The sequence below is a fragment of the Balaenoptera borealis genome (assembly GCF_965194805.1).
Source record: "Balaenoptera borealis genome assembly, chromosome: 13".
In the NCBI taxonomy this organism is placed as follows: domain Eukaryota; kingdom Metazoa; phylum Chordata; class Mammalia; order Artiodactyla; family Balaenopteridae; genus Balaenoptera; species Balaenoptera borealis.
In genome coordinates, this window is record NC_138870.1 from 79,797,660 (window position 1) to 79,819,786 (window position 22,127).

At 42.5% G+C, this 22,127-nt stretch overlaps 1 protein-coding gene and 1 long non-coding RNA gene across 2 annotated transcripts in view; one reads left to right on the forward strand and one right to left on the reverse strand.

Moving 5' to 3' along the window:
* LOC309609248 overlaps positions 1-6,693 on the reverse strand; it is a 310,822-nt gene extending 304,129 nt beyond the window's left edge. Inside the window, exon 1 of the long non-coding RNA XR_014233340.1 lies at positions 6,588-6,693. This is a non-coding gene — a long non-coding RNA (uncharacterized lncRNA). The remainder of the gene's footprint in view (positions 1-6,587) is intronic.
* CRADD (CARD and death domain containing adaptor protein) overlaps positions 1-22,127 on the forward strand; it is a 362,979-nt gene that overhangs the window by 175,865 nt on the left and 164,987 nt on the right. Inside the window, exons 4-5 of the mRNA XM_082350458.1 lie at positions 3,842-10,743; positions 12,755-16,025. Of these exons, the coding sequence (XP_082206584.1) occupies positions 3,842-4,143 (302 nt within the window). The 3' untranslated portion in view covers positions 4,144-10,743; positions 12,755-16,025. The remainder of the gene's footprint in view (positions 1-3,841; positions 10,744-12,754; positions 16,026-22,127) is intronic.

Sequence of the window (22,127 nt, forward strand, 5' to 3'; positions counted from 1 at the left end):
CAGTGTGAAAACATGTAGTTTACCTCTTAAATTTTCATTGATTTTTTTCTCAGCATTAAATATTATGTGTGTATGTGTTTTTTGTTTGTTTTTTTGTTTTATTTCTTTAAGCATTTAATTGCAGTTCAGAAAGCCATTTAGTTTCACTTCGGCTGCTTTTTCTTCTGTTATATTCAAGCAAAATTAAGTAACTCTTATTAGAAAAAAAACTGTTATATTCTCCTTCTCACAGTATACACACATAAAGAGATTTCCCGAATGATGTTCACAAACTGTCAATAAGATGGTAGGATAGTGGATAATTTGTTTTCTTCTTTGTACTTTTTTGTGTTGTTTGAATTTTTAAAATGAGCCCATATTTTTATAAAAGCTGTAAAAGTGTCAGTGTTAATATAAAATATTTTGGTCAGTAGTATCATTATTCTAATTTGCTTCTTAGTCATTTAAAAAAAGCAGTCTTGACAGACACTAGAGAGAGTCCTTGACAATATTTTTGCAACTCATGCCGAAGGTATTGGCAACTGCCTAGAGACCAAAGGCACATGCTGTGGAAAACATCAGCTATTCTAACAGGATGCTTTTTGCCTTCTCATTGAATTCATAAATCAAAACAGTGAGCTGGTGAGTGTGAAGTGGCATTGACCTGAATTTCTGTGATGCTGGTGACAGAAAGTGTAGTACAATGTGCTATTGTACTGAAGTCTGAGGTTCCAGTCCTGACCTAACCCATCACCGGCATCATCATTTTGGGTGTTTGGAGTCCATCTCAACCTCTGCTCTTTGCTACAGTGACTGTCACTTCCTTGAACCTGCTATGTCCCCCTGCCTCAGGGTCTTTGAATGCGCAGTTCCCACTGCACAGGGCACACCTCCTTTCCTTTCCCTTCACTGGGCTCCTTCTTACTCATGCTCGGGACTTAGCTTTAACCTCCTTCCTCTGGAAGGCCTTCTGTGTAACCAGTGGCACTTCTCAGTACATCTGTAGTCACTCGCTCAGTGTCAGACTTCCTCAGCAGACTGGCCTCGGGGAGATAGGGCTCCAGTTTAGGAAGTGCAAGGTCAGGTTCTCTCATTGCCCCTCCACAGCACGTACTTCCTCTCCTGCTCTGGGCTCAGCCAGGATGGTTACTCTCCTCCTGTGACTTGTGCTGGGACAGTGAACTCTGCTCTCCTCTCTTCTTGCTCCCTCATGGCCTCTAGGTTTTCTTTTTCTCAGGGGGCCACTTAGCCCCTGCTTCTGTTAGAAGCTGTCACTTTTTTTGGTGGTGTTCAAGTTTGTTAGGAAAGAGTGGCTGTTCTGTTCAGCCCCTTACCCTCTAGCACTAGCCATTCCTGCAGGAGAGAGTGTCACCCCTCCACCCACAGGCCAGTGCCAGAGGGAGGTGGGCCCTGCAGGCATCCTTAGATTCCCCCAGAAGCCTCTGCTTGACCTCTCTAGTAAAAGAGATGGAGCTGAGAAAAGCATGTTACAAAGCAGTACCTGCAGTGTAATCCTAAATGTATGTTTTATGTATAAAAGACTGAAAAGAAATAGATCAGTGACCCAAGATGTGATCTACCCTGGAGAATGTTCCGTGTGCACTTGAGAAGAAAGTGTATTCTGCTGTTTTTGGATGGAATGTCCTATATCAATTAAGTCCATCTGGTCTAGTGTGTCACTTAAGGCTTGTGTTTCCTAATTTATTTTCTGTTTGGATGGTCTGTCCATTGGTGTAAGTGGGGTGTTAAAGTTGCCTACTATTACTGTGTTACTGTCAATTACCCCTTTTATGGCTGCAAACAGGTGGAGAGTTATACCATGTTCTTGGATTGGAAGAATCAATATTGTGAAAATGACTATACTACCCAAAACAATCTACAGATTCAGTGCAATCCCTATCAAATTACCAATGGCGTTCTTCACAGAACTAGAACAAAAAATTTTACAATTTGTATGGAAACACAAAAGACCCCAAACAGCCAAAGCAATCTTGAGAAAGAAAAACGGAGCTGGAGGAATCAGGCTCCCTGACTTCAGACTATATTACAAAGCTACAGTAATCAAGACAGTATGGTACTGGCACAAAAACAGAAATATAGATCAATGGAACAGGATAGAAAGCCCAGAGATAAACCCACGCACATGTGGTCATCTTATTTTTGACAAAGGAGGCAAGAATATACAATGGAGAAAAGATAGCCTCTTCAGTAAGTGGTGCTGGGAAAACTGGACAGCTACATGTAAAAGAATGAAATTAGAACACTCCCTAACACCATACACAAAAATAAACTCAAAATGGATCAAAGACCTAAATTAAGGCCAGACACTATAAAACTCTTAGCAGAAAACATAGGCAGAACACTCTATGACATAAATCATAGCAAGATCCTTTTTGACCCACCTCCTAGAGTAATGGAAATGAAATCAAAAATAAAGAAATGGGACCTAATGAAACTTAAAAGCTTTTGCACAGCAAAGGAAACCATAAACAAGAAGAAAAGACAACCCTCAGAATGGGAGAAAATATTTGCAAACGAAGCAACTGACAGAGGATTAATCTCCAAAATATATAAGCAGCTCATGCAGCACAATATCAAAAAAACAAACAACCCAATCCAAAAATGGGCAGAAGACCTTAACAGACATTTCTCCAAAGTAGACTTACAGATTGCCAACAAACACATGAAAAGATGCTCAACATCGCTCATTATTAGAGAAATGCACATCAAAACCACAATGAGGTATCACCTCACACCAGTCAGAATGGCCATCATCAAAAAATCTACAAATAATAAATGCTGGAGAGGGCATGGAGAAAAGGGAACCCTTCTGCACTGTTGGTGGGAATGTAAATTGATACAGCCACTATGAAGAACAGTATGGAGGTTCCTTAAAATACTAAAAACAGAATTACCATATGACCCAGCAATCCCACTACTGGGCATATACCCTGCGAAAACCATAATTCAAAAAGAGTCATGTACCACAGTGTTCATTGCAGCTCTATTTACAATAGCCAGGACATGGAAGCAACCTAAGTGTCCACTGACAGACGAATGGATAAAGAAGATGTGGCACATATATACAATGGAATATTACTCAGCCATAAAAAGAAACGAAATTGAGTTATTTGTAGTGAGGTGGATGGACCTAGAGTCTGTCATCCAGAGTGAAGTAAGACAGAAAGAAAAACAAATACCATATGCTAACACACATATATGGAATCTAAAAAAACGGTACTGATGAACCTAGTGGCAGGACAGGAATAAAGACACAGATGTAGAGAACAGACTTGAGGACACAGGGCGGGAAGGGGAAGCTGGGAAGAAGTGAGAAAGTAGCATTGACACATATACACTACCAAATGTAAAATAGATAGCTAGTGGGAAGCAGCCGCATAGCACAGGGAGATCAGCTCGGTGCTGTGTGACCACCTAGAGGGGTGGGATAGGGAGGGTGGGAGGGAGACACAAGAGGGAGGGGATAAGGGGATATATGTATACATATAGCTGATTCACTTTGTTATACAGCAGAAAATAACACACCGTTGTAAATCAATTATATTCCAATAAAGATATTAAAAGGAAATAGATCAAATTATTATGAATGGGTTTCTCTGATGGAATTTCAAGTTATTTTAATTTTCTTGTTTTCAAATTTTTTGTAATAAACATTTCCAAAGATGCTGGGTGGTACTTCTTAAGCCCCTATGTATGGCTTTGTACTGAGTAGCCCCCATGAAGACTAGGAGAAGTTGGCCCCTGCCATTTAGAGGTGTGTGTCATTCCGCCACGTTTTTAATTTCTGCCCGTCTGATGTGTTTGCTCGCTCTCTTCACCCTCGTGTCTTTCTCCTCCCCAGATGACCGGATGGCTGGAATCCCACTGCACATCCTCCACAGCTCCCCTTCCGACCAGCAGATCAACCAGCTGGCCCAGAGGCTGGGCCCCGAGTGGGAGCCCGTGGTGCTGTCTCTGGGGCTGTCCCAGACCGACATCTACCGCTGTAAGGCCAACCATCCCCACAATGTTCAGTCCCAGATGGTGGAGGCCTTGGTTCGCTGGAGGCAGCGCTTCGGGAAGCAGGCCACCTTCCAGAGCCTGCACAGGGGTCTCCAGGCCGTGGACGTGGACCCCTCGGTGCTCCAGCACATGTTGGAATGATGGCGCCCCATCAACACCTGGGGAGTCCATCCCCTAGTCTCGTGTGCCGAATCCTGACTCTCACCCAGGGCAGGTAGATTTGGGGGGGACTGGTTTGTTTCTTTGTGTTAGTGATTCTTAGATGAAAGGAGATAATGGGATTTCCACTTGACATTACTTGAAAGGCGGGATTACTCAGTTGATCTCCCATGGTGATTTGACAATTCATTGTTTCTAATTCCTCGGAGATTACATTATTTGAATTGTGCAGGTTTTAATTGTGTGGTTGCCTTTTAATAGACTGGTAAATCCTAGTGGCTCAAAAAAAATACAGGTGTTCTATATATAAAACATCCACTTTTATGTTGCCTGGGAACTAAACTGTGGACTTAGCTATTAATCATGATGTTAATAATAAAAATTGAATTACTGTATATAATGTGGCCCTCTCATGAGAAAGTATTGCTTGTGTTTTTTTTCTTTCATTTTTGTGTTGCATAGATTAAGGGTGTAAAATTACAGTAGTCATTGCTTTGGAACAGAATAGTAACAGCGAAATGGTTACTTTCTCTAGTCAAGATGAATCACTCAGGCAGGGTGTCTGCATTAAATTTAAGACACTGAAGCTCCCTGCAAAGACCAGTTCAAGTACCAGCATGCATACCTGAGCCCTTTATCTTTAAAAGATTTGCTTAAGAAAATCCCGCGCCCTTTATTTAAAGGACTGGGGGTTGGGGGGCAGTGTGGTCTTTCCATTGAAGCCTTGATGGTTGAAGCGTTGTGCTCCTAAGGACTGTGGTTCAGTTTTCTGACTTTTTACTAATAACACATGGTATTTGTCAGACGCTTTACTGTTTTCAAGGCTTTTCATACATGTGATCTCATATGGACCTCACAAAAAGCCTATGAAGTAGTTGGGTAAGAGAGGTGAGCCCCGTCCTGTATCAAGATGAAGTGATTTGCCTGGGGCGGAGGAGTGAGCATGTGTCCTTGCAGCACTGCTCCTGTGTGCCCTTTCCAGCTGCTCCGTGCTGCTCCATCCTCTCTCTCACATGCTCTGGAAGAAGCTTGCTGCCCTCCTCCTGCTAGCAGCATCTCCTCAGACAAGGTACTTCACTTCTCTAAGCCTCAGTTTCCTCATTTGTAGAGTGAGGCAATGATTGTCCCCACCTCCAAAATTTTTGTGATGATTAAAGGAATAACATTTGCCACGGGCTCATCTAGTGCCTGGCCCGTTGTCAGCTCTTGGGAAATGGTAGCTGTTAATTCGCTGCTGTGGCTGAACACGGATGCAGTTCCCAGACCAAGCTGAACGGTGGCTAAAGCTGAGGGCACTGTAGGAGGAAGTGCTATTACCATGTTTCTTGCTAAGCTTTAAAATGTGATATGGCTTTATTAATGCTACAGTGGGTCCAGCCAGTCAAGAGAGAGACAGGTGAACATTCCCGATCTGTGATCCATCCTTCTGAATAATTAGAGAATCTTATTTCCTAATACTAACTTAACTCAGAATTTTTCAAAGGGAAAAACACTCTGAGGACAAGCATATAGAGTGCTGAGGTTGGACAGAAAGTGGGTGCTCAAAATGATGACAGTCGTGAGTTAATTACATCCTTTCAGATGTCTAGTAACCATATTCCCTTTCCTAAAAAGAATCGGTTATTTTACGGTTCAGCAAACAGTTCAGAAGGATGGTCCACTGGCCTTATCAGCTCTAATTTTCCATTTTGTAGTCCAGCCATTAATTCATTATCTTGTAAAATCCTCACACTTTTGGCCCCATCACTGCACCCAGCGATAGACTGTTCTTCCACGGCATCTTCGATAACTGCTTGTCATTTTGAACCTTGGACTTGTTACGTCGCTATCCGTCCCCCTGGGTTTGCTAACAGAGAGTGGAGCTTTTGTTCTCACCACGTATATGGATGAGTGAGTATAACTGAGCTCGGCTGCATCCGACTAGATGGCATTTGAGAAGTGGGTCTGACGACTACCCAGGGCATTCCCGCCATTTGCAGGGCATCTGTTACGTACAGATACCTTCGTGCTCTGTCAGCAGTGAAGGACAATCTGTGAAGAACTTGCCATGATGGGCTGATGGGGTTATTAGGGAGCTCTGACTTGTTGCCCTTACTGAGCAGCGTGTCTCCACCATCAAATAGCAGCTGCAGCTCTTTGGGCCTGCTCATGCTCTTGCAGAAGACTTGCAGAATGGAAGAACCGAACATCAAAATCACTGCCGAATTTCTACCTCTTACGGAGAAGAGTGATGCTTCATGGCATCTGCCTACCTCCCAAGAGAATCCAATAGGTGATTGCCTACAAGGAGTCCATGTGTTTTTGCACGGAAGAAGGTTCTACAATCCCAGAGATGGCCTACTCCCAATAAAATTCTTAATGAGTACCGTGAGGTGGTAGAGCATTTGTAGGTGCTGACAAAAAAAAAAATGATTAAAAAGTCTTACTCGGGCTTCCCTGGTGGAGCAGTGGTTGAGAATCTGCCTGCCAATGCAGGGGACACAGGTTCGAGCCCTGGTCTGGGAAGATCCCACATGCCGCGGAGCAACTGGACCCGTGAGCCACAATTACTGAGCCTGCGCGTCTGGAGCCTGTGCTCCGCAACAAGAGAGGCCGCGATGGTGAGAGGCCCGCGCACCGCGATGAGGAGTGGCCCCCGCTTGCCGCAGCTGGAGAAAGCCCTCGCACAGAAACGAAGACCCAAAACAGCCATTAATAAATAAATAAATAAATAAATCCAAAAGTTAAAAAAAAAAAAAAAACAACTAGCACAGCACATATTTCTTAAAAAAAAAAAAAAGTCTTACTCCACTTTGGTTTGGGATATATGTGTGTGCTGTGTGTGTGTGCACGTGTGCACACACATGCACGTGCATGAGTATGCCCCTTAACTTCTTAAAAACTGTAACTTCTATGAAATTTTCTCAGTACAAAAATAGTACATCTTTTTTATAGCAGTGAAAAAATACCAATGAGCAAGGAAAAAAAAAAAAAAGAATTGCTCCCACTCCCATCTTCCAAAGATAACTACTTTTACAGCCCAGTTTTGGTCTATGTCCTCCAGTTACTTTCTCATGCCTGCATATTCTTTCTCTAACAAAAACAGGATTGTATCGTACATGCTGTTTTACAGTTGGCTTCTTTTATTTAACATATAACTATCTTTCCATGTCATTAAAGATTTTTCTATACCTTTCAACATCCTCTGTGATTTTCAACATCCTTTGTGTTTGGAGCACACTTTAAAATCCTGTAATGTTTAGCAGCATATTTGAAGAAATTAAAAGAGACTAGCTATTGAGTATAACAATGTCTTTTTTGCTGTCAAAACATCCAGCATAATCCCACTGTTTGCTTGGTCCCCCTTTAGAGCCCCGTTGTTACTTGAGTAGAGCTATTGACTGTCCCCACTGTGCATTTTTACATCCTCAAAAAGCAAAGTTGAACACAGTCCCATAAATGTTCTGGGCTTTATTCTGAGTTTTTAATCTCTTTCTTACAGCAAGATGCCTTCTCTACTGTGCCATGTGGTCCACTCAGCTCAGTGTTCTCTTCCTACAAGTATGTGTTCTGGGGGACAGTAATATTGTGCCTGTTGATCCGAATTTGGTGGGACACCACGTTTGATCTGTGTGCAGCCGCTGGTCTACACCATCATTTTTAGCAGTGGCATACTTTCCAGTATATGCATGTGCCGTGACTTGCAGACCACTTTCCTGTTACGTTAGATGGATCTTTAAATAGTTTTTCCTTTTTCACTATTACAAACAGTAATGCAAGGAAAGTCCTTGTTAAATATTTACATTCCACCAGAGGTTACAAAGGCAACTGAGGCAGTAGAATGGGTCTGTCTTCATCCCTTTCTCTGAGGAATTCCTCAGAAGTGGTAGTTTTGGAAAGAGACTTCCCTCATTCAGTTATTCAGCAGACACTTATCAGGAAGCTCCCGTGAGCCAGTTACTCTGCTAAGTGGCGAGGCAAAAAGATGACCGATACACCACAGTCCCGGTCCTCCAGAAACTCACTGTTCGGCCAACGAGACCGACATGGATCTCTAATCACAATATGAGATGATGAGGTCCATGCCTGAGTAATGAGTCTGTGGGAACACAGGGGAGAAAAAATTCCCTCTGCCTTGCTTCAGAGGTAAGAGGCATGGAGAATACTCATATAAGGCTCATCTCTTGGGCAAGTTACTCTACCTTTCTGTGCCAGTTTCTTCATATGTAATGTGTACAATAACAGTACTGTGCTTACAATCAGGCTCCCACAAAATAAAAGCTTAGAACAGTGCATGGCACAGCAAAAATGTTTTGCTAAATCATTGAGTTGAACTATTTCAGCTATCAGGGTTTGTCTAATATTCTCCACCCTACCGGGTCCCTGAGAAGCGTGAGGGTCAACATCACCGTTTCCTGCTGTGATTTGCATATGAAAATAGGAAGTACATGGTCCTTCAGTACTTTTATCAAGACTTTAAAGACAAGGAATGTGAACTGGTAGGCACGATTTAGGGCATATTCAGAATTGGGATGGGATTCTGATCTAACACTTGGCTATCATTAAATGAATCTCTACAATCAGCAAGCTAGCAATCTGTGTGCACTACCAGAGATGCAAAGGTAAATAAGACATAGTCCCTGCCCTGTAGGATCTCAGCCTGTTGAGGAGACAAACATAACAGCCAGCAATTACGATACTGTTTGGCCAGTATCACAGAGGAGGGAGCAACAGAATTGGCCACTGAGGAGGTGACACTTCAATTGAGATTTGTAAGTGCTGCCCAAGTTAGTATGTTGGTCCCTTAAAGGGAAGTTTATGGATACCAGAATTCCACTTAATTTATTTTACATCCAGTGTGACAAAATGGCACTTCTTGCCACAGGTCTACAAGATGCCTTCAAGTTACTGTGTCAAAGCAATCTAGAAGCTAAGAGAATCTTATTGATAGACTAAGTGGCCAATATTATCCCGTTCTATACATCAAGACAACAATGACATTGAGAAGCATGTGTTTTATTTAACCACAGGGGAATCAGGTCAGGCTTCAGGTTTTAGATATCAGGCGTATTTGGGGGTTCTTTGTGCCATCTCTAGCCCTTAGTTCTTGCTCTAAAAGTCCCACAGATTAAAGTTAGATGTTGCTGGCATACAAGGAATGTTTTTAATGTAATAACTGCCTGTTTACTTCTTAGAACTGTAAACAGCTTAGAATAGGGATGTCTATCTTGTTGGCATTTGCTGTTTTATAGGAAAATTAAAGTCTCACAAAGACACAGTTCAGTGAGCCAATTAAGCCTTGTCTGTTAAAATTATGCAGAATATGTGGCGATAACTCTAAAAGCTATTATTAATTCAAAACGTAGACAATGAAATCCAGGTTTCAGTACTGAAAAAGAAAAAAGTGGACCCAACATCTTGGTAATACTCATATGTTTCCATTTCATTTTCGCATTCTGTCTCTAGCCAGTGCTATTTTGGGTGTCAGATTACATTGTTGATGGAGAATATTTGTGGAAAATATCTGCTCTGCCAAGATGTTTGTATCCCCCCCGCCGCCAGAATTCATATGTTGAAATCTTAACCCCCAAAGGTGAGGGAATTAGGAGATGGGGCCTTTGGGAGGTGATGAGGTCATAAGATGGAGCCCTCATGAAAGTGACCCCACAGAGCCCCTTCCAGCATGTGAGGACACAGTGAGAAGGCTCCAGCTATGAACCAGGAGAGGACCTTCACCAGAACGTGACCATGTTGGCTTCTTGATCTTGCACTTCCCAGCCTCCAGAACTGAGAGCAGTAAGTTCTTGTTGTTTATAAGCTACCCAGTCTGTAGCGTTTTGTTACAGCAGCCCTAACAGACAATATCGAATGGGTTGGATTAGGTCATATAACCTCCCTCTTGTCAGCTTCTAGGAGATGAATTGACTTAATCAGACTTAGCTGATACCAAGGTCCTTGGCATGACTTAATGGCTCATTGTGGATTCCTGGAGAAGACCGAGTGCCTACAAATGAAGTAAGTAAGCCTACTCATAGACTGGTGGTGAACTTGGTACTCCTGGCCGTGTCAAAGCCAAGGATGGAGGGGGATCTGCCTAGGGAATATTTCTTTGAAGGACCAGAATATCTGTAATAGGTAGTGGTTCTTATCCATTCAGGGGGCATGGATCCCTTGAAGAATGTGAGAAGACTGTGGAGTCATTCTTTAGAAAAGTGCACACGCATGCACGTGCGCACAAACACACACACCCCATTTGGCATGTAATTTTTAGGGGATTCCCAGTACACCTGAATCCAAGTTACTCACCCCAAGAACCCTAAGCCTATAGGTTATAAATGGGCACCAGACCTCACTGGCATCTAAGCCTGACTGATCATTTGTTGGCTTTGTAGGGTATTTGGAAGGCTTGTGTCCAACAGAATGGAGCTAAGTGTTTCTGTGGGGCTGCACAAGAATGTAAACTCTGGTATGAAGGACTAACCAAGGTATTGGAATAAAGTTGAAGCCATTTATCTAAACCGTGATCTTTATACAGCTGACCATAGATCTTCTGCCCTATGGGAGGGCAGGCTGGTGGACCTCTTGGACCCACCTCTTGGAAAGGTAAGAGCTTGCAGACATGTAATGTATGACAGTCTCTAGCTTCTAGGAGCATCCTGCCTCCATCCCATTTCTTTAGAACCAGGGATCCTAGACAGGGCAAGACTGAGACTTTTGTGCCCAGCACACTGGGGTTAATTAATTTCAGGAGGAAATTATATAGAGCCACATCTACTTTATATACTAGGAAATTATTTCCAACATTATCTTTTTGTCCAGCCACCTGCTTGAATCAAGTTTCTGTCAGCCTCTGGAAGTAGTAATTATTCCCTGCTCTGAAACTGAGCTCTGTGCTGGCTTTCTGCTAAGGAAGTGGACCCTTTGGTTGTCTGTGGTCTATTGTCAAGAATTATTTTGTCACTTACTATTGTCAGCTGTTGATTTTCCAACGGATACTACCTTTGAGGCTCAAAATAAATCCTCGCAACACAAGTCCCCTGTTTATGAAGTGTGAAAGACAATATGCACCAGTCAATTGTGGATATAATTTTGCAATAGGGAGAACATTTGTTAATGAGGAATGTCTCAAAGAGAAGGAAGGAGGCCTGGGTTTTATAGAGGCAAGTGAACAAGGGAGTCATCCACAAATCCTGTGGGACTCCTGAGAAAGGATGGAGGCGGGTCTTATCTGAGAATATGGGAAGGCTGGGTTGTCCTTTGTGGTGGTTAGCTGTTTCTTGGGACACAAAAGGGGGGCATTTCTTAACCATCACTGCTTTCAGGGAGCACAGGGCTCAGATAAACTTCATCATTGTCAAAAGCCATATCTTCAACTTTTAAGAGCCTAAAGCAAATTTGAAAGAAAAAAATGTTTTTGTAAGGTTTGGGTATGAGATAAAATCAGAATTCTGGCATCTCGATTGCCTGTTCTAGAAAAGACACTTAAGCTACTCCTCCTTTAATTTGGGTAAAGAAAACCGAATAACCTGCATGACTAAAGCTTAACAAAAGAAGAGGATTCAAAGCTGTTACGGCTTTCTTAGGGACCTAGAGAACCCATGGAATAATTTTCAACTTGGGCCAATCATGGAAACTCTTTCTGTAACTTACAGAAGTTCATTCAACATCTGTTTTTTCGAGCACATGTTATGTGCTAGGCATGGATATAGACACTAGGGGTACAGCAGTCAATGCAACAGTCCAGAATTTCTCCACTTGTAGAGCTCCCTGCTATGGAGAAAAAGGATGCAACAAAGGGACAGGGAGAGCCAGGGGATGGAGTAGAAGGTGACATGAGTAAAAACCCGGAGGAGGTGAGGGAGAGAGCCATGCTGAGGCCCGAGAGAACATTCTGAGTGAGGGGAAGAATAAAATGTGAAGGCTTGAGATGAGAGCTTTCCAAACATTTTCAAAGAATAGCAAGGGGGCCAGAGTGGCTAGAGTGTGGTGAGCAAGAGGGCAGGTAGTAGGGGCTGAGGTCGGAGAGCTGTGAGGAGTAGAGGGGGAGCGTCTGACAGGCTACTGTGATGACTTTGGCTTTTACTCAGGGTGAGATGGGAAGCTACTGGATGGTTTTCAGCAGAGGCAATGACATCATCTAACTTATAGTCCCAAAGGATCACTCTAGCTGACGTTTTTAGAGAGCTGAAGCAGGGAAATAGTGAAGAGACTGTTGCACTAATCCTGAGAAGATGGAGGCGTGGGTCAAGACGGGCATGGCGAAGGGCAGTGGATGCGTGGTCCCCTGCTCAGATCCCCTTCAGGAAGGGAAGATTTATTCCTCCTGCAGCAGGGAGGTCTCCAGCTGATGGCCTTTGGCTGTCAGCCCTCTTCAAGAATTGCCCCCTCTGAGGAGAGCCGTCTTGCACAATGGCCTTGCCCCTTCCTGGGCAGCCTGCATTCAGTGACTATAGGTGAAGAGGTATAAAGGCCTGGCTCCCCACCTCAGTTCAGAACAGCTCCCAAGGGCCATCCCAGCTCAGGGCTCCTTGTGCAGTCAGCTCAGGCCGCCTTTGTGACAGTATCTCAGCCCCGCTTCCCCCTCTTTCTAAGCCTGTTTCCTTCCCTTTCACAGGTGTCGATCCCAGGAGCACTCTCTAATCACCTTCCTGCCCACTCAGCTCCATCTCAGAATCAGCTTCCAGGGGCACGCATCCTGTGACGTGGAGGTGGTGAGCAGGGGTCAGGTTCTGATTACATTTTGAAGGGAGAACCAAATGGATTTGTTGATGGATTGGATAGGGTGTTAAAATGAAAAAAACTGGTGGTGAAGCATCAAGATTGTATTTTTACCAAATGGAAAGATGGAATCATTATGAACTGATATGAGAAAGACCATGGGAAAGGCAGGGATTTTTCTGAGGGGGGTGGTGGAAGTTAGGAAATATATTAGAAATAAAAATAAATTCTTAATATTCATGCAGGTAAAAAGTCAACTTCCATTTCCAGGAGCACATTCTTAACTTTGAATACTCCCAATGTTATTCAGTTTTAGATATAATTTGTTGTAGCAGACATTTCATTTAATTGGAGGAACGTCAGAGTAATTAAACATAGACAGTGTGAACACATACGTGCAATCATTACCCGGTGGCTGCTAATTCATAGAGACACGAATAGCATTAGGTGGTTCTAGGTGGTTCTACAAGGGAACAAAGCCAGCCATTGGCACATCCGCCGGGATATATATCAAGAAGTGTTTTTTCTGCGAGACCCATAGTATCCATCGTATAGTAACGGGCTCCCATGAGAAGCTGAAAAGAAGCAAAGCTGCTTACAGACTGCATATATCACACAACCAGACAATGATCCCAAGGCAACCTAGAAGGGATCACAATGACATGAGACCACCCCCTTTTATAGATACAGTTCTGAGAAAATTCATAGTAGAGAGAAAATTCACTGTGGGGAACAGTAGTTAGGACATGAATCTTGAGCTGAGGCTTGACAGAAGTGTAAAGTCAGTGGAGAGGCTGGGAATGGGGTTTCTAGAGGAGGAAGGAATGTGCGAGAAGTGAGGATGGATAAGACAGATACTAGGAACAGTAGTGATGAGTAGGCCTCCCAACAAAATTACATCGACTGGGTAAAGTGGGGCAAGTCAGCTGACTTTTAAAACCAGGCAAGGAGTTTGGATTTTGCCTTTTAAATTACCAAGGGAACAGAAGAAGTCTTCTCAAAAGCTTTACGGTGCCAGTGTGCATTGTGAATCTCCAAAATGGAAATGTGCAGTATTTACCAAACTTAACATTGGAAGCTTTTTTTCTATGACCACCTATGAACAACTTTGGAAAGATTTGTTCTACAGACACGCTGAGGCAGAGGACACAAAACCTTGGAGTGCGCTGGGAAAAGTAGGGCTCAAAGGTACCAAAAATAACCAAGATTTTTAAAGGGCACGAACGGTATCTTGGGTGGTGTACAAATAGCATCAATTTATTCTCATCCTCACAATTCATCCTCACTGTTAGCAGCACATTAGGGGTCACTTGGAAAGAGACTCGTGGTTTTCTGGGACCTTCTTTCCCTCTTTAATGATTGATAAGTCTGTTGCATTTTTCATCATATGATTCTTGTATCCTTGCAGAATACCTTCCTGGCTTGGTGTCACACTGCATTTAGTTCAAGCGATAGGTTGCACTGCCTGTTCGTCAGCAGGTAGCGGGCACTCTCTCTGGTCATTGTCAGGTGCCAGGTGGCACCTGTCAGACAAGCAGGAAGAAACTGGTCTTGCTCCTAACAGCAGCCCCAAACCAGGAAGGCTCTGTCTGCAGCGCCCGGCCTTTTCTGTCTGTCCCCACTCTTGCCACGACTTTTTATGTCTTTGCCGTCTTCTCATTTGGGTTCTCATTTGCTTACTCTGGTCCCCACCCCCCACCACTAAGCCACTTGGTAATTGAACTTAACTTTCATTCTATTTTAAAAAAATCTGAAAATAGCTTGTTTTCCCAGTGAGGCCTCCAGCAAGACTTTAACTTTAGTTTAGCAATAGTTCCCAACCAGGAGTGTTACCACATCCCCCCAGCCTTCTACCATGTGGCATTTGGAAATGTTTGGAGGCATTTTTTGTGGGGAGTTATCACCCACCATGCATTATTGGAGGGGGGTGCTATTACCGTGGAGTGGGCAGTGGCCAAGGATATTAGGCATCAGCAGGCAGTGTGGGCACTAGCCCTACACAGTGAAGAGCTGCCTCACCCCAAATGCCCTTAATGACCCCAGTGAGAATCACTGTGTGCTTCCCAGACTCCGGTCATTTGACTACCACTCTGATAATTTTTCATTTGTAATGCACCACCTGTGCCAATATTTTTTTTAGTTAACTCAAAAATTTTTTCTCTTTAAGCAATAGTATGTTTGAAGTAATGGGTCAGTGCTATTTTTAAAATGTGATTTAAAGTACACGTAAAAATAAATACCTAACCCCTCATACAAAATATTCTTCATTAGTGATACACATGTGAAGTTTGAGAACACTAGGCAGTGCTTATGGCTGCATACCTTTTTGGGTTTTTGGTGAGGGCATTAGCCTTACACACATTTCTCTTCTGAAATATGAAGGCCTAAGCAAGTGTTTGATGGACTCCTTAGCCCGGGCCTTATAAGGGCAAAGGCCACGTGTTTAATATCCCATAAAGGTCATTTATTTTATACAAAGAAGAAGTCTATTCCACTGGCATCCTTGACCCAAGTCAGCTGTCTCTTTGCTGGTTGCAAAGTCAAAGGATAAAAATGAGGCTCCCTTGGCATTCGCCTCCTTGGATTGTAGGCTCCGTGAAGACAGACCTGGGTCTTGTGTCCCCACCTTTCCTAAAGCAGAGTCTGACACACGCTTCGTGATTAATACAATTCTCAGTAAATGAATGAGATCATGAACAGGTGAGTGTATGCTTACCCCTCCCCCAGACAAACAATGGAGGACTGTAAATGCTGCTGTCACTGAGTCCAAAAAGTCTTGCGTATGAGTTTCTTGGGCAAGTTCTGTAAATTCTCTGTGCTTCAGTTTCATTACCTCTGAAGTCAGGTTGTAAGAATACCAACCTTACAGCACTGTTATGAGGAATCAATGAGATAATGTTTGCAAAGTGCTTCAATCAGTGTCAGGCATAGAATAAATGTTATAGAGATATTTGATGACAAATGGATGGTGTCTGTCTTATATTCAGGTTTTCAGTATTTGTTGAAAGAGTGAATCAACAGATGCTGGGCCACAGTGTTCCTACACTCCAGGTCCAGATCCTCAGCTGTTCCCAGGGGCAGCAGCAGATGCTGAAACAGAACTTCCCTAGCCCTAGCCAGGGGGTCCCGCTACAGTTCTCAGCACAGGAAGAGCTCTTCCAGAACAGGTAACCTAGGGCGATAAGCCCCACCCCCTCCTCAGTCACAGGCCGCACAGAGATGCGTCCTGGTGTTTGTTTAAGGCAATGCTAGAACATGTCCGATTAACTCAATTCCTGGTCGCCTCAGCTGACTCATTCTGCAGGAACACTGCATTCACAGACAGTGAGCATAGAGGTGGGGGAGGGAGGACAAAGGAGGGAAGGCAGCGCTGGTGGAGCATCTATTAGGAGCCAGGCTCAAGGAAGGTGATTTCAAGTGCATTGTGTCATTCCATCCTCTGACAACCTTAGGAGTCAGGATTTTAGCCTTATTTCCCTTATTTTACAAGTCAGAAAACTGATGCTCAAGGAAGTTAACTAACCCAGCCAAGGTCATACATAGCAGAGTCAAAATTTGAACTCAGGCCCATACGAGTGGTTTTATAACCCCAGTATGTAGTCCAGGTACTGCCAAGGACCCCAGCATGGCTGTGTCAGCTTCATACTGAAATGTTTCCAGCCCACCTGCTGGGTTTTTGGTGTCGGTAGCTCTCTCCCCTCATTATTACAGAGAGCAAGTGGGTGATCTTCATAAAATAGATGATCTTTAATAGCTCCCGCCTGCTGCCAGCCATGGAGTCATGTGAAATAGCACAGCAGAGCTGAGGTTGCTCTTATTACCCCGTGGGATTTCGTCAAAAGCCAAAATAATCCTGGCTGAGACAGTCTGTGGGCAGGGCACGGCAAGAGATTTTGAATAGGGTATTTGTCTCATTGGCTGAAGGAAAAGTGCTCTATTCATGACCTTCTCCTGATAGTCTTTTGCATGAGAAAGTGTAGGAAAAGCCAGATTCTCAGAGAGAAGAGGCCTGTCGCCTTTCTCTGAGCAGGGAGATCCCACATCCCATCCCTAGCAAAATGATTTTAGATGAACAGTTGAAATTTTTTTCTCCCACAATTATGGGGCAGTACTAAGAAGTTGTCTTAGTATCTGAGTGTTCTCGGGAGTATTCTGGCTTTTTTTAGCCAAATGAAACCTGAGCTTCTTCTTGACGTCACTAAAAATCCTCATTGCTCTCTATCTCTACCCCAAAGCCTTCCTTCTGTCCCCACGGAGCAGACTCCAAGACTGTTTTCAAAGTGAAACGTCATTAGGCTACTCTACCCTCTGAGGGGTAATCCTCCTGCCTTTTACAGATGACTGTGACTGTATCCTGCCTACCAAACGGCTCGTCTTGTTAAATCATCCACAGGATTGGGAAATGACCTATCCTCTGAGTTTATTAATTCCAGCAAAGATGATGTGAGGTGGTTTTGGTCAACCTGAAGTTTGGGCTTCCAAGTAAAACCTTGAGGCGTTCCCTTTCCAGCCCCATGTCTATGAACTAAACAGATCTCCAACCATGGTGGCCGCCCTTGTAGGGCAGGGCTTGCCTTGGCAGGAATGGCACCAGTATTTAGGATTCACAGTGAATGCTTCAGGCACAAACCCATGCGTATGTGTCTAACTGCTGGAATCTCCAGACACAGTTGGCACCTGTGAGAACCTCTTCCCTCTCCTGTCCAGGCTGTTGGCGTCCCATATCAAGTCACCATGGTTTCCTCTTCTTTTTAGTTCAGGAAATTTCTCTGGGCTCTGTATCTCAATTGCCAGCTCAAACTTTTCTGCTCTTACCTGGATCTTTTGTTCACTCATTTAACAATTTTTTTGTAGCACCTCCTAGTGCTGAGTGCAGATGAGGGACATCAAAACAAAACAAGCATAGATACTATCCTCATGGACCTTACAATCAGCTTGAAAAGTTACAGGCTGTGACAAGTGATAAGAAGGAAAAGATCAGCGAGCTATGGGGTCATACTGAAGGGAAGCCTCAAATGTTCCTGTGAGGACACTCTGGTTCCCCACTCTCTCCCTCAGTGCTTCAGGCCTGGTCCTGGGTTTCCTTCATTTTGTTAACCTTCCATTAGGGTGACTCAGTTGCACTATTTATTTGGCTTTTGGGTCCTTCTCTCCAAGATGACACCTCTCAAAAAGCCCCTTGGTTCTGTGAACTACAGCCAAAGATGACAGGGTGAAGGCTATCAATAATGATCTCTTTTACGAACGCTAGTCAATGGCTGTGGAAATGGGGAGTAGAAGGTCGGCATGATGCACAATGGCTTGTAACCTGGAAACATTACCATAAGTCCAATGTCCCAATTCTGTAGCAGTGGCATTGAGGTGGCATTTCTTGTGCCCTGGCCCTTCACCCTAGCTGGGCAGCATATACTGTCCTGAGTCCTGCATCCCAGGACCCCAATATTTCAGAGGAGGTGTCATATAATATGACTTCATTTGCCTACAGGACGTAGTTTAGGAGTGTTGTTCCATTTATTAACTAATTCAGAAAACATTTGAGCCAATGATTTTTTTCCAGGCTTAGGCATTATCTACCGCCTTCTCACTGTAGAGTCGCTATGGGGTCATCTCACCTTCCTTTCGTGATTTCATTTCTTCCATTTTCTTTTTTTCCCTCTTTCTATGACTCATATTGGGTTTAGATATCAGACTTCCTGGCTTCCTCCTTAAATGTTCTCTTTTCTCTCCTATTTTCTGTCGTTTTGTTGTTTTCTGGAAATTTTATCAAATTTTTCATCCAACCTTTTCATTGGATTTTTTAATTTATGCTGTATTTTTTCATTTCTAAGATGTTTTTGTTTTATGGATACTCCTTTTAAAATAGCATCCTATTGCTTCATGTTTGCAAATATTCTCATAGCTGTCTGATAGTTTTCACCTTCTTTTACCTTCCAATTACTTTAATCTCTACGCTTGTAATCTCTGTTATGTTTGAGGCTTTCTTAATGTCTGGTGATCCTTGGCTGTCATTTATATTTTAAGTTAGGGCACTAAAAAGCTTAATGCTAGCTCTGTATTGCGGGTGGGGCTTGAAGACCACCAGGTCACATGCAGGGTGATGAGGCTGGGCTGTTTAATTTGATAACCCAGATGTCAGTATCTTTAGGTCTTTTCTTTCAGCTTGTAAGATGCTTTTCAGTGAAGAATCTTCTTTGTTTTATTTTTTCAATTTTAATTTTATTTTATTTATTTTTTTTATACAGCAGGTTCTTCTTACTTAACTATTTTATACATATTAGTGTACATATGTCAATCCCAATCTCCCAATTCATCCTACCACCACCCCCTGCTTTCCCCCCTTGGTGTCCATACGTTTGTTCTCTACATCTGTCTCTATTTCTGCCTTGCAAACCGGTTCTGTACTATATTCCACATATATGTGTTAATATACTATATTTGTTTTTCTCTTTCTGACTTACTTTACTCTGTATAACAGTCTCTAGGTCCATCCACGTCTCTGCAAATGACCCAATTTCGTTCCTTTTTATGGCTGAGTAATATTCCGTTGTATATACGTACCACATCTTTATCCATTCATCTGTTGATAGGCATTTAGGTTACTTCCATGACCTGGCTATTGTAAATAGTGCTGCAGTGAACATTGGGGTGCATGTGTCTTTTTGAATTACGGTTTTCTCTGGGTATATGCCCAGTAGTGGGATAGCTGGGTCATATGGTAATTCTATTTTTAGTTTTTTAAGGAACCTCCATACTGTTCTCCATAGTGGCTGTATCAATTTACATTCCCACCAACAGTGCAAGAGGGCTCCCTTTTCTCCACACCCTCTCCAGCATTTGTTGTTTGTAGATTTTCTGATGATGCCCATTCTAACTGGTATGAGATGATACCTCATTGTAGTTTTGATTTGCATTTCTCTAATAATTAGTGATGTTGAGCAGCTTTTCATGTGCCTCTTGGCCATCTGTATGTCTTTGGAGAAATGTCTATTTAGGTCTTCTACCCAGTTTTTGTTGGGTTGTTTGTTTTTTTAATATTGAGCTGCATGAGCTGTTTATATATTTTGGAGATTAATCCTTTGTCCGTTGCTTCATTTGCAAATAGTTTCTCCCATTCTGAGGGTTGTCTTTTTGTCTTGTTTATAGTTTCCTTTGCTGTGCAAAAGCTTTTAAGTGTCATTAGGTCCCATTTGTTTATTTTTGTTTTTATTTCCATTACTCTAGGAGGTGGGTCAAAAAAGACCTTGCTGTGATTTATGTCAAAGAGTGTTCTTCCTATGTTTTCCTCTAAGAGTTTTATAGTGTCTGGTCTTACATTTAGGTCTTTAATCTATTTGAGTTTATTTTTGTGTATGGTGTTAGGGAGTGTTCTAATTTCATTCTTTTACATGTAGCTGTCCAGTTTTCCCAGCACCACTTATTGTAGAGACTGTCTTTTCTCCATTGTATATCCTTGCCTCCTTTTTCATAGATTAGTTAACCATAGGTGTGTGGGTTTACCTTTGGGCTTTCTATCCTGTTCCATTGATCTGTATTTCTGTTTTTCTGCCAGTACCATATTGTCTTGATTACTGTAGCTTTGTAGTATAGTCTGAAGTCAGGGAGCCTGATTTCTCCAGCTGTTTTTTTCCCTCAAGATTGCTTTGGCTATTCAGGGTCTTTTGTGTCTCCATACAAATTTTAAGATTTTTTTGTTCTAGTTCTGTAAAAAATGCCATTGGTAATTTGTTAGGGATTGCATTGAATCTGTAGATTGCTTTGGGTAGTATAGTCATTTTTCACAATATTGATTCTTCCAATCCAAGAACATGGTATATCTTTCCATCTGTTTTTGTCATCTTTGATTTCTTTCATCAGTGTCTTATAGTTTTCTGAGTACAGCTCTTTTACCTCCTTAGGTAGGTTTATTCCTAGGTATTTTATTCTTTTTGTTGCAATGCTGAATGGGATTGTTTCCTTAATTTCTCTTTCTGATCTTTCATTGTTAGTGTATAGGAATGTAAGAGATTTCTGTGCATTAATTTTGTATCCTGCAACTTTACCAAATTCATTGATTAGCTCTAGTAGTTTTCTTTTGGCATCTTTAGGATTTCCTATGTATAGTATCATGTCATATGCAAACAGTGACAGTTTTACTTTCTTTTTCCAATTGGTATTCCTTTTATTTCTTTTTCTTCTCTGATTGCCGTGGCTAGGACTTCCAAAACTATGTTGAATAATGGTGCCGACAGTGGACATCCTTGTCTTGTTCCTGATCTTAGAGCAAATGCTTTCCATTTTTCACCATTGAGAATAATGTTTGTTGAGGGTTTGTCATATATGGCCTTTATTATGTTGAGGTAGGTTCCCTCTATACCCACTTTCTAGAGAGTTTTTGTCATAAATGGGTGTTGAATTTTGTTGAAAGCTTTTTCTGCATCTATTGAGATGATCATATGGTTTTTATTCTTCAGTTTGTTAACATGGTATATCACATTGATTGATTTGCATATACTGAAGAATCCTTGCATCCCTGGGTTAAATCCCACTTGATCGTGATGTATGATCCTTTTAATGTGCTGTTGGATTCTGTTTGGTAGTATTTTGTTGAGGATTTTTTCATCTATATTCATCAGTGATATTGGTCTATAGTTTTCTTTTTTTGTAGTATCTTTGTCTGTTTCTTGTATCAGGGTGATGGGGGCCTCGTAGAATGAGTTTGGGAGTATTCCTTCCTCTGCAATTTTTTGGAAGAGTTTGAGAAGGATGGGTGTTAGCTCTTCTCTAAATGTTTGGTAGAATTCACCTGTGAAGCCATCTGGTCCTGGACTTTTGTTTGTTGGAAGATTTTTAATCACAGTTTCAATTTCATTACTTGTGATTGGTCTGTTCATATTTTCTGTTTCTTCCTGGTTCAGTCTTGGAAGGTTATACCTTTCTAAGAATTTGTCCATTTCTTCCAGGTTGTCCATTTTATTGGCATAGATTTGCCTGTAGTAGTCTCTTATGATGTATTTCTGTGGTGCCCGTTGTAACTTCTCCTTTTTCATTTCTAATTTTATTGATTTGAGTCCTCTCCCTCTTTTTCTTTGTTTTTTTTTTCTAAGATTTATTTATTGATTGATTGATTGCTATGTTGGGTCTTTGTTTCTGTGCCAGGGCTTTCTCTAGTTACGGCAAGCGGGGGCCACTCTTCATCGCAGTGCGCGGGCCTCTCACTATCGTGGCCTCTCTTGTTGCAGAGCACAGGCTCCAGATGCGCAGGCTCAGTAGTTGTGGCTCACGGGCCTAGT